General features: G+C 37.5%; 1 protein-coding gene across 6 annotated transcripts in view; it reads left to right on the plus strand.

The window, feature by feature from the left end:
• RIC8B (RIC8 guanine nucleotide exchange factor B) overlaps positions 1-13,305 on the plus strand; it is a 104,558-nt gene that overhangs the window by 76,614 nt on the left and 14,639 nt on the right. For 5 of the 6 annotated variants that reach the window (XR_007153945.1, XR_007153946.1, XR_007153944.1 and 2 more), the window contains exons 8-9: positions 4,947-5,091; positions 12,170-12,289. Coding sequence is in view for 3 of the 6 variants with exons in the window: in XM_047866681.1 (XP_047722637.1) it covers positions 4,947-5,091; positions 12,170-12,289 (265 nt within the window). In the remaining 3 variants the exon portion in view is untranslated. The remainder of the gene's footprint in view (positions 1-4,946; positions 5,092-12,169; positions 12,290-13,305) is intronic. The other variant, XM_047866682.1, reaches the window with a different exon arrangement.

Genomic DNA, 13,305 nt, shown 5'->3' on the forward strand with positions numbered 1-13,305 from the left:
CTGGTCAGGTTTTCTTCAGTCTGTCTTCCATGTGGTTAGCAAAAAGATTCTTCTAAAATACAAATATAATCTCATCACTACCACCTTGTAAAACTTTCAGTGACTCCCTGTCACCTGGTAAAATCCAAATTTTCTTAGATGCCTCCATGGCCTGCCTTTTGTGCTTCTAAGTTCTAAATTTACTACTAATTATAAATTTACTACTACTTTATACTTTTTGCTTACTCATGCTGTATTTTTTGTTCTCGCCTGATCATACTGTACCATTTCTTGGCATTATCTCCATGACTTGGCAAATGCTGTTCCTTTTACATGCAATGTCTTCATTTGCATGGCAAGCTTTATTTATCCTTGAAGATCAGCTTAAGTATCATCTCTGTGAAGACTTGTCTGATCATGGAGGCAGAGTTAATCATTGTCCTCCTTGTACCATTTTTACTTACACCCATTTTTAGTACTTTTGACATCTGCTATATTCTAACTCTTAATTTGTTGAACTTGCATTCTAGCCATTGAGTTTCCTTAGGTCAGAGATCATGTTGTCTTCATTTTTGGATCTCCAGTTTTAACAAAGTACCTTAGAGATAATAATAAAAGAGCAAACATTTCTGCTCTCTGAATGTAGTGTAGTGAATATACAATCTTATGGATTTCTTCATGTAAAGGAATAATTTCAGTATACTATAAGAGAGGAATGTGCCCGGTACTGTGGCAGCCTGAAAAAGGGAATGATTGGTTATGTGGAGATGGTCAGAGAAAGTCTTTGCAGAGAAATGGGAAACAGCCTTGGTATGTATAGGAAAGAGACTAGTTCAAGATGTGAAGAATCCATGATGTGCAGGAATAATAGGAGATGAATTTGGGAAAAGAAGGCAGGGGCCAGAAAATGAAGCAGATCTTAGAGGTTTTATACAGGAAGGTGATAACAAATTTTTGCTTTACACAGATCTATGAGGCAGCTGTATGGAACAAGGAATTAGAGGGACATGAGATTGAAAATAGGGAGACTAGTTAGAGGAAGCTATTAGTATAAGATTTCTAAAAGTTGCAGTATTTGGAAGGAAAAGGATTATAAAGCCTTCTCTATATAACAGAGAAAGGGGATTGTCTCTAGGTAGAATCTGGCTCTGCCATTCTTTCTCCTTGGTAAAGAGCAAAACCTCTTTTTGTTTTCATGACAGAGTGTGATAAAACCCACGTTTGCGTAAGCTGCAATACCATTACCACCAGTGCAGTTCTGACTGCAGTATGCTACTATGGTTGCTTTCCTCTGTTCATAGTACCTCTAGCATCTTGATAAAATAGTGGTGAAATATTTTTTACAACTTTCTGACTGTTGATTTGTCCCATTTCTGCAGCAGTTTTACCTAACTGTATGGTTGATTACTAGGACAAAAAAAAAACAAGTATTTTTTTTTAATGTTTATTTTTTTTTTAATTTTTTTTTTTTAACATTTATTCATCTTTGAGAGACAGAGAGAGAGACAGAGCATGAGCAGAGAAGGGGTAGAGAGAGGGAGACACAGAATCCAAAGCAGGCTCCAGGCTCTGAGCTGTCAGCACAGAGCCCAACGCAGGGCTTGAACTCACGAACTGTGAGATCATGACCTAAGCCGAAGTCAGACGCTCAACCGACTGAGCCACCCAGGTGCACCGTTTGTTTATTTTGAGAGAGAGAGAGACAGACAGACAAGGTACGAGTGGGGCAGGGGCAGAGAGAGAGGCCGAGAGAGAATCCCAAGCAGGCTCCACACTGTCAGCACAGAGTCCAACTCAGGGATTAAATTTATGAACCATGAGATCATGACCTGAGCTGAAATCAAGAGTCAGACGCTCAACTGACAAAGCCACCCAGGTACCCCTAAATAAATTTTTATGTTGTTTCTTTCTTTCTTTTTTTTTTATTTAAGGGCCACCCAGAAAACCTTTTCTTTGCCTTAGCAGCTCACTTTATTTTTTAAAATGTTTATTTTTGAGAGCCAGAGTGCAAGCAGGGAAGGGACAGAAGGAGGGGGAGACATAGGACGTGAAGCTGGCTCTGCTCTGATAGCAGAGAGTCTAATGCAGGGCTCGAACTCATGAACTGAACTGTGAAATCAGATTGACCTGAGCCAAAGTCAAGAACCAGTTGCTTAACCAACTGAGCCACCCAGGTGCTCCACAGCTCACTTTAACATCCAAGTTCAGTCTGTTTTCTTTTTACTACTTTCCCAGTATTGAATAGGATATTTTACAGTGTTATTTGAAAATAGCTAAAAAGTAGTTATAAAACATTCCATGAAATGATGTCAATCAGAACTTCACAAAGAAAATATTTCTCACTGTGAAAATTTTGTAGGCCATTTGTCATCTCCCTTCCCCAACCCCTATTTTTAAAATATTTTATCCTATTAACAAAAGTTCATTTGATTCTGAAACTATTGGCTATAGCCTTATCTGTTTTATTTTTTTTTTATTTTAAATTTTTTTTTTTTCAACGTTATTTTTGGGACAGAGAGAGACAGAGCATGAACGGGGGAGGGGCAGAGAGAGAGGGAGACACAGAATCGGAAACAGGCTCCAGGCTCTGAGCCATCAGCCCAGAGCCCGACGCGGGGCTCGAACTCCTGGACCGCGAGATCGTGACCTGGCTGAAGTCGGACGCTTAACCGACTGCGCCACCCAGGCGCCCCTAGCCTTATCTGTTTTAAAGGCAAAGCAAGTCTTTAAATAGCCTTTGTAACCCAAAGGTCACAGAGTTGATACATGTTTGTTCCAGTGAATGAACAGTAAGCATTATTTTCATAAAAGTGCTAGGGATTTCTTGCTATTAACTAACTTCCAGGAAGATTTTCTGCTTAAGATAGCAGATTATTTAGTGTTCAGGTTACTTTTTAACCTATTTTGGCTTTTCATAAACTCTGCATTCTTAAACTATTTTAATGTTTAGCCATTGTAGGTGGTTACTTACATTTTATGTCTTTTTTATTGTTAATTTTTTAATTATATTCATTTCTCAATTTAGACTTCCACAATTTCAGTCAGTATTTTTTCTGGAACTACCAAACACCTTTATTGGTTAAAAAGTAAGGCTTATCAAAAACACAATGAGAGTATCAGTGCCATGTGGATTCAGATATATGATTCTTCGCCTCTCTGACTTTGTGTCTGACCCTGTCATTAATGTCTGACCTCTGTGAATATTAAGAACACCTGTATACATCTCTAAAAGTCCATTAAGAATTCATTAATTTATCCAAACCATTCCAGTCTTGCAGAGGCCCTGTCAGCAAAGGGAGCATATTCAGATTTATTCCAAGGGCTTTCAAATTAAACCACCGTGATCCCTCACTGAATTCCAATATGATTCTATCTAGCACCCATTGAGAATTATTACCAAGGAGACAATAGTTACCAATAGGTTTTAAGGTAGAAAATGGTTGAAAGAGAATCATGCAAACTTTAATCTACTTATATTATTAATCCATGTCTCCTTTCACACAAATTTCACCAGTTTGCTATATCCTTTGAATGTAGGACTTCCTTTTATTTGTCCCCAGACTGCCTATTTTCAGTGTCAAGAAAGGTACCCTCTAGTTCAAGTATTTGAAAAGTTAATGAACCACTCTACCCTGGATTATTCATCCTATCCATGCCTTTAATGATTTCATCTCTGATCATATATGTCCCCTTTCCTTACCCACCTTTTTGCCTATCTACTGCCCCTTTCAGGTCCCAAAGTCATTTTAATTGCCCTCTGAATCTTCTCAGCTTTATTTTGTCTTTTTTGAGTAACTGGTCTGAATTATAATAGTATTTCAGATGTAGGTTTCACTAAAGCCTTATACATGAATAAGATAGTGTTTGGTTTGTTTCCTACAGTTGTCTTTAGAATGACATTTTATTGAAAGCCTTAAATAAAATTTTTATTTTTAGACTGATAGATTAAATATTTTGGTGCTCACCTTGAAACTGTACCTGATGAAAGGAAAGTACTCTTCAATAAAGCTGCTAATGATTGCTTAGTTTCCAAGAAAAAAAAAATCCTACAGTTCAGGGTTCCCCTGCAAAAGTTTTATGTGTCTGCTTGTCTTAGAGATATCACCTTGCACTGATAACAGGGTAATACTGCCCTGCATCAGATGGTTCACTGAGCTGTTGCTGCTGTTGTTGTTGTTGACTAAGATAAGTCTAAAATTCTCATTTTACCTAATATTCCCAGGGAAAAAAAAAGAGCATTTACTTTGTGCCAGATACTTTTCTAAGCACTTTGCATGTATTAACCTGTGAAGTAGATATTATTCCAATTCTTGAGATTAGAAGAAGTGGGATACAGAGCTGTAAAATAACTTACCCAAGTCAACCAACTAGTAAGTGGTAGAGCCATTACTAAAATCCAGCCAGTCTAACTCCTGGGCCTACCTTCTTGGTGGGTCTCATGTGCTTATGTATTATTGCTGACTTTTTTGAAAAAGTAGTAACTTAGCCTATCCTATTTGCAAATATCCCTAAGTTTCGTTATTGCCGACAATTCCTATAAAGGGTGTAAGAAAGATTTTAGATAATGACTGAATTGGTAAAATTCCAATCTGGGTTTCATTAACTCCAGTTTCTAGTCATCGTTTCTCCAAAACCGGATAAAGACGTAAGATTTGTGACCAGAAAATTAAAACACCACTCTTGCTAATGGCCCTGTAGTCACAGAAGCCCCACTCCTGCCACAAAGTATATTCCAAACAGCTCCACTTGAATTTCTGATACCTGAAAAAAGACTTTTGGTCCTCAGAGCATGCAAGAGAATTTATGGGTAGTTTAGTATAACCACTAACACACTTTGAAAATCTCTCAATTTTAAGATTTACTGCCGTATAGATCTCCAACTTCCTTGTACTGGTAAATAGTCAGTAATGACAGTGAGCACCCAAGACCCAAGGATTCCTGTCTAAAAACCTGTTCTGTTTTTGCAGTGGATAGCCTGCTGAAATACACTGGCTATGGGAATGCTGCAGGACTGTTGGCGGCCAGGGGCCTCTTGGCTGGAGGAAGAGGAGATAATTGGTACTCAGAGGACGAGGACACAGACACTGAAGAATACAAAAATGCAAAACCAAAGTATAGTATCAAGTTTCTTTTCACCTATGCCTGTGCCTTTGATTTGGTTATTTACCTTTCACTTCCTTTGTCTTTCATTTTGCAAGTGTTTCCTTTCTTTTGTGGATTTGGAAGCTTTCCATTTAATAGTGTTTTTAGAGACAATTTCATAGCTAGTAGCTTAGAGAGTGACTTCAAATGATTAAGGAAAGATAATATTGCAAGAAATGTTCTGCTGCATGCTCATTATCCTCTCCTAAGAATTTGGAGAGATGGTATTTTTAGACATTTACCATCATATACTTAAAAAGTATTATTGGCTACTTTTTGCTTTCCTTTCCGTAGGTTGGGATTGTATAAGGTACAACCAAGACCAAGGATTTAAGCTGGTTATTTGATGGTTCAGTCTTTCTCAGAAATCTAAACATAGGTTTCATAAATTCTGATCTTCCCTCTTGCAAAAAAGCCATTATGAATCAATAAAATGGTACATCACTAACAAAAGGAAGGAAGTGTAGCTCCACAGTAAAGTTTTATCAAACACTTAATCATCTTTTAACAGATGTATTATTGCTTTGAATAGGCAAACCAGAGACTATCATGTCTTTCCTGAATCAGTGCTTAGAAATCAAAGACACTAATTCTCTTATCCCAAAACAAACCACCTCTACTTCCTTCTGTTTCCTCCGCATCCTTTTTTTCCCCCATTTAACCCCATCCCAGGTAAATTTCTTAGTTCCATTTATTAGGAGTTACTTGAGCTCAATTTTCTGGTTTCCATTAATGAATATTAAAAGGGTGTATCCATCCCTTTTGGCATTATCGATGATGTTGACATGTTAGGTTTCCTGCTGATGGTTTCTAGAGTGTAATGGGGATCATGTGGTAGTTGATAAAGGATAGAAAATCATTATCTGCAAAATTAGGCTTTTTTTTTTTTTTAAAGGATAGACTGTGCCCTGTTAACATGAAAGTAGTAGGTTATCAGAAGGTAACAGCAAAGATCATTTCCTAATCAGACAAGACATATATGGCCTATATTCCTTGGCAAATCAGGCCTGAGTAGGTAGCATTATTACTTTTAATATTTCTAGTGCTTTCAGTCTCAGCGGCAGGATCTTGTAGAGTATATCCTAGAAAGAAAAGGCTTCAGGGAAAATAAAACTAGCAGTGACTCTAACCAATACATTCTTAAGACTGCTACCATTTAGATGCTATAAATTGGGCATCTCTATCAAGTAACTGAAGCTTAGATAGAGGAATTATACTTTAATCTTTTCCTAATCATAGAAGTCATCATTCTAAATTAGTCTTGCTAGCTAGCTCTTGATTTTTCCATTCCATAAACTATACTTCCATATCAGTTTTTTTCTCTCTCTTCATTTGAGACATTAAATATACCACTTAAGTCTCATATTTTTAAACAAAGGTAGAAATTACATTAGGCATTCATTGTGTCCCAAGTTATGCAGACAAGTCAACTAAGATAGAAACTCTTGGAATACTCATGGATGAATGATGTCATTATATCAATGTGTATTGTTGATTTTGTTTGGTGAATGACTCTATTATAGTAATGATCACATATCTCACAAGCACCAGAACACTACTATAACAAGAAATTGGAGGAAATACAAGAACACTGGGTCTCTTCTAATAGCATGGGAAATAGAAATGTGTTAGATTGTGAAAGTGATGTTAGATTTCAGGAGAGCACCTTTTGTTTAAATCAAAGACCATGATGTTTGGTATTGTTACTGTTTTGGCTTGGAAGAGTCCATACTTAGGCCTGCATACTTTGTTAGAATCTTCTTCAGCCTTTGGACCTGGCCTGTAGGGTTCATAGGAATGGTGTGTTAGTGTGGTCAGAATAGTCACCATTGTGAAATCTTGTTGTGTTTCTTAAACATTGGTCATTACAAGTATATATTTCTAGCAAGCATTACATCTTTCCCCTTCAGATAGATTTGCATCTGTTTTTTTCTTACATCTTCCCTCTTTCCGATAAAACACTGTAGTGGGATGTTTGTTAGTTAATTTAAAATATTTATTCAAATGGTCCTTGTGGAAGTGGTGGTGAACAAAATACTTTGCAAGCAAGACAACTCCTTGTGCTCTGGGGAGTGATCTACAGAACTGAAAGAACTTTTTCCCCAAAAATCATGAAAACTTTTTACCAATCTAGTCAGGCTTATGAAGTCAGCACCTGAAAGGATTGCTTTCCCTGCTACCATCTGATTACCCTTCACCAAGATCACAGTATGCTTTTCTTATGATGCATTTATTCACAACAGTTGCTAGTTTGGGCAGAAGCAGAGAAATTACCCTTTATCCACTTGGCCCTAGTCCCGTTGTCAAAAATGTAAGTGGATTCTGATTGATGCACCAAGGTAACCTGTAATCCTTTAGTGGAATCTGAAACCAATAATTGTGTGGAGCTTACATTTAGGCTATAGGAGACAGTTAATTTCACAACAATCTTTTTTGTGTCAAAATAAGTGTATTTAATGGACTGGAAATGGCTTTCTGCAATTAGCAGAAATATAGTCAAAGAATCAAGTTACATGCCACACACACTGTGTTGTAAGTCTAGCCATGTTTGTTAAAAGTTTTCAGATAAACTTTGGTCCTGAATCAAAGAGAAAAATTTCCAAATTCTAACTTATATACCTACCTGTTTCTTTTATGCCTCAGAGCATGGAGGCCCCTTGACCATACAGGTGGTATAAGTGACTAATGTGGTTTGTACATCATTCCAGACATCAATTGAAAGATGTGTACCTGATGACATTTGGCTCATTTTAGACCAGTGGCCTTCAAGATGGGTATATAGGAGCCTAGGGGTCCAAAGAGGTATCTTTAAAGGGCTGCTAGATGGAGGGCAAAAGGAGGGGGTGACCAAAGTGGGCAGAACTCTAGGATAACTCCTTATACTCTTAATACCCTACACTAGTTCATACTCACACCCAGAAGCTTAAAATCATTATACTAAGCAACTCAGGGGTGTTTCCTTCTTGACTATATTTCTGTCAGCAGTAGCTGTGGCAGCAGCTGTGTAATTTCTTCAGAATGAGACAAGAGACTTTTATTCTTTGTCAAGATTTTGTTTTGTTGCTTTAAGTCCCATTGTAATTGTCACCATATATTGAGACTATACAGAAGACTCTTTATTGTTTTGCGGGGGCACGTACTCTGGGGAGTTTTTCCTGGAAAGATATTTCTAGCCTTATTTGCACTTAACCTCTTCTTTCCTGCTCTGAGCTCACAAAAGTCTTTTCCTATTAACCCTGATCCCTTTCCTGGAGGTTGCAAATTGTCCACTCATAGACTAGATTCAGCCCACAAGTAAGTTCTGCTTGGCTTACCTGATGTTGCATTCATTGGTTTAGTTTTGTGTTTTCATTTTCTGTTTTACATAATATTTTGCCGACATTTAGAATTCAGATATTTCAGATGGAAATTTGGATTTTGAACTTTTTTAAAATAAGTTCTAATAACATTAAGCCTGCATTTTCACGTGGCAACTTGCTGATGGAGTGGAGGGTCTGTGGTGCCCACCATACCAGGCATGAGCTCCTCTGGTTTAACAATATATCCTTGTCATTTACCTTACCTGCGTAGCCCCTGTAGGAATTTGCCTTTATAGCCCCTTCTTTAACCAAAATGCTTTGAGTGAAATTTAATCTACACTTCTTAGGAGATTGAAGTTAATTTTCATATAGCTCATGGAAATTTTAATGGCTCTTTTTTGTAAAGTGACCTAGTACTGTTGATGTTGACCAAATGTAGCAACAACTCAAAAAGCAAAAGTTTTGAAATATATTTCAGCTTTTATGTATATATTCATTTGCTCATACCTTTTTATGTCTTAATCCCTTCATCTCCAGGCCCATAATTGCAGTCAGTTCATAGATAGTAGCCTTATATAATACAAAATGCTCGATGATGCTTTACATAGGTATTTAAATAATTCTTGTCACCTAACTGAAAGACATATACAATCATAGAATTGGAGGGCTGGGAAGATGGGGAAGGGGAACGAAGGCAAGGTGGGACAACATCGTACCATAAAATTACCCAATACAATATCTACCACAATTAGTGTACTTAAAGCATCTTAAGATTCAGTCTTAGAACAAGAGAAAACTACCCTCAGAATTTCAGTGTTAAGATCCGAAAACCTAGAAAGTTAAGTCTTAGACTATACTATTTGAGGTTGTAGTGATTGTTCAACTGAAAATAATCCATTTTATGAAATTTCACATCATTGTTGTTATGGTGACTGTTTTCCTCTCTTGGTAAGGAAACCACAGGAGGCTGGTTTGATGTGGGGAGCAGGAGGGGCGGCAGTGTCCCCAGCACATTGGCATTTTTCCCGTAAAACAGTGGCACAGTTCAGTGCCCCAACTTGTGTTTGCTGTGGCACCGGGTACATTCTTCTACATATTGGGGGTGGGGTATTACATGAGTAAAAGTTGATAAATCCTTACTCTGTAAGTGAATCTCTGGCTACTGCTTTTATACTCAGTGAGCAAAGATTTTGTGACGTTAGTAGCTAATTTCAGAGCAAGCTATTAAATCATTTTAGCAGCAAAGGGCTTGAGGTCAGCTTATTAAAAGCGGACATCACTTGTACTAAAACCTTAAAAGAACCAAGAAAAGAATCAAATGTACCCTGATTCAGGAATTCATGTTCTGGCCTTATAGTGTGGATACCACAGAGCTTACCAGTGTATCCTCTTGACACATTTTCCCCTGAGGCACGTGATGGCTTGTCCTAATGTCATTATATTCCAAAACAGTCTGTGGATGTCATTTCTTAAATCACCCCTCCATTGAACTTGAGGAGAAGAGCCTTCTTTCAAGAGACAAATCGAACATATTCTACATAGTTAGTACATCTACCTTTCCTTGTACTTTTTTCTAAGGCCTGATTTCCTTTGTCTGCTTGGGAAGTGGTATACACCTCTAATAAGTACCTTTACTAATTTATTTATAAGACTAGTTGTTTTTCTAATTTAGCAGGTGGCAGAAAAGGAACTGTGAAAACATGTGCTGTTGCTATATGCCCAGGGAAATAATTGATGGATGGTAGAATTACATTTTTAGTATGCATCTGGATTCATCTTTAAAATGCTATAGTTCTTGGAAGCCTTGTCTGGGCTCCCCTTGTTCTTGACTTTTGGGAACTATGTTGACCGCATTCAATGTTTTTGTTAATGGCCACTAACTAGAGGCCTTTTTCTCTCCTATTATAGCACCTGGGGGAATAAAAAAAAAAAGGGGGGGGAGGGAATAGTAGCACACAATGAGTGTCTGAAGTAGGTGCTCTAGCCCTGTGGTTCTTTAACCTCATTGTGTATCAGAACCACCAGGAAAATAAAATATATAGATTTACTTGGTCTCAGGTGAGGCCTAAGCCTTTTCTTTAAAGTTTACCAAGTGATTCTAATGTGCAGCCAAAGCTAAGAATCACTGACAAGCCTATGAGTTTTCAGACTGTTTCCTTAGAGTTCCTAAAAGTGCCTCAGGGGCTACCTTAAGAGGAAGCAAGTAAGTACAGACCAACAGAAGGGGCTTTAGGCCTCCACTCTGCTTGGTCACCCATCCCCTCTTCTGCCAGAGAGGTTCCACTTTGTCTGTTTTATATGTGGGCTTTCTGTGTAGATTTCATTTGTTTAAAAAAAGGCAGGGGGAGGTTGGTGGTCCGTCCACCGCTTTGAATGAAAAAAAGTTTTTTAATCATGGCTACAGCCTTCGGTCTTATGCAAGAATGACAAACAGAGGTTTTAGATATGTTTGTTGAGAATGCTGAGCACTGAGTCCTTCCACAAGAATCTGAATATCATGTAGCCTCCAAGGAATGTAGAAAAAGAGGAGATCTTTTAGTAATGAATAGTAGTAGTAGTAATGAATACTAATGAATTTCTCCAAATGAGAAATCCCTGATTGGTAAAGAAAGTTAAACTGCCCAAGTCAAAGTCTAAAGCACAGCTTGCAAGCTAGCCCCCAGAGGACCCAGTTGATCACAGTCTTCGTTTTGGCCCATAGGATTCTACCTCCTGCCACCTTTAGACAGGCACTGTTCTCAAGTTTACCCCAGTCCTCAACACTCCACATTATTTATACTTGACCAGTTCACTCATTTGCTTATCCTGAAGGCCTGGCCACTGAAAGTATTTGTGTTTATAGACCCTAGAAAACAATTAACAGCTTGCTATATTTTTAATGATCAAATGAAATATCGCTGCAAACTGCCTATGTACTTGGCTCAAACAAAATGCCATAACCTCTTGTCTGCTTTTCCAGAAACATGTTTAGGTTATAGATATTTAGCAGCCATTGAAAGAATTTTCTTTCATCTCAAAAAAAAAAAAAAATAGTGTAGCTTTCAGTTAAGAGGATAGCTTGTGTGGTATTACAACTTTGTACAAACTTTATGGAACATATTCATTTTAAGTACTTTATTAAATTATTTCCAGAAAGCCAGATGGTATACCTGTCTCTTGGTAGGCTAGATTTTTTTTTAATCCAGGTCAGATCAAATCTAATTTCAATTGTTCTTCTGCTTTATCTTTTATTATTTAAACACTCATTGCCTTCTGTGGTCTCACTAATGGACTAATTTCCTGAGATTATAAATCGGCATGCTTTCATTTTCAGATTTCAGCCTCTCTGTCATCATTTTTCCAGTTTTTTTGACATACATTTGTTTTATGCTGTATCACAAAATGGATTCTCCTACTCAGAAATCATTTTTTCTTTAAATTAATAAACTATGCATCCAAGGATATTTATCCTAACGGCACCAATCAAATTTCATATTTTTAAAAAACAGCCAGGCGTTAAAAAAAACAAAGTTGGCAAGTTAGCTATTGTTTTTTTTAAAAGAGTAAAACTCTCACCCATTTCCCAAAGCAAATTAGTAGAAAAAGTAATTTTTTTTAAATTCCTATAGCAGTTCCATACTATAAAATTGCTATTATTGCCCATTTTTGGCTATTATACTCTTTCTTATTATAACTTACAACTTGGACCAGAGAGTATAGAAAGAGCATAATTTTAAAACATACAGCATAACTTCTTTTTCTTTTTGTAGCATTAATCTTATCACTGGTCATTTAGAGGAACCAATGCCAAACCCCATAGATGAAATGACAGAAGAACAAAAAGAATATGAAGCCATGAAACTTGTCAACATGCTTGATAAACTCTCCAGGTATTGTATTCCCATCCATTTTCTGCTTGGTTTCTAAAAATGTTCTATTTCTTTGTCTCTCTTACTGAGAGTTACCATGGAACAGCAACTCTGGAAATCCATGTGAATTGGAACAGGGTGGCCCGGGCAGCAGTAGTTCAGACCTCTCTCGGCTACCATGGTTTTTCTACGTGTGCCGCTTCTGGATGTGCATTCTAAACATTTAAACTCTCAAAGCTAGGGTAGGAACTACTAGATCACTGTGGTATTTAACCAACTAACCTCCCTGTCTTCAAAAAGATGCTGTGAGTTAGGTTCAATGATTTTGCTGCTTCTTGTATTTTTGTTTTAGTCTGTTTTGGTTCTTGTTCCAAATCATTATGCTTTTTTTTTTTTTTCTTCCATTTTTGATGTGCAAGCTGGCAATTTCTGTCTTTTTGGGTTGCTCCTGAAACCAAGAATTCTAAACTGCCATGCACCCAACAGGAAAAAGTGAAAAGGAATAGCTCAAATTAAGGGTTTTCTGAAAGCAAGTGCTTGTATTAATTAGGGGTTCTAAAGACAATCTCCCCTTCCCTTCTTGCTTCATACCACCTTCCCTTCCAAAAATAGCCAGTTTTGAAAATAATTAAGTCAAATATGTACTAATCGGCAACGAGTCATCTTGGAGGAGTTATTAGAAAATATTAATTCCTTTCACACTTGCCTGAATTGCTCTATTTTCTAGTCATACATTGAGTCACTGTCTCCTTTAAGCCATCTTGAATGAGTGCTTCTGTGTGTTGGTGGCAGCTACCACTTAAAGGTGTATTTCTTCCGATCATTTTCGTTTTCACAGCAACTATGTAAAGGCTAGTATCCCTCAGTCAGGAGAAGTAGCAACTGGAATGGGAAAGCCAGAAAGCCAGCCACTATAGGAAAAGGTGTAACAGAGAAACAAGTAGAGGCTAAAAGCATAGCAGGAGGCTGACGGACTTCAGACTTAGGGAGTGTGACAAGTATGGGTAGACACTGCAGAGTCTGAGCTTTTTGCAAAT

This window comes from Prionailurus viverrinus, chromosome B4 (assembly GCF_022837055.1).
Source record: "Prionailurus viverrinus isolate Anna chromosome B4, UM_Priviv_1.0, whole genome shotgun sequence".
Classification (NCBI taxonomy): Eukaryota; Metazoa; Chordata; class Mammalia; order Carnivora; family Felidae; genus Prionailurus; species Prionailurus viverrinus.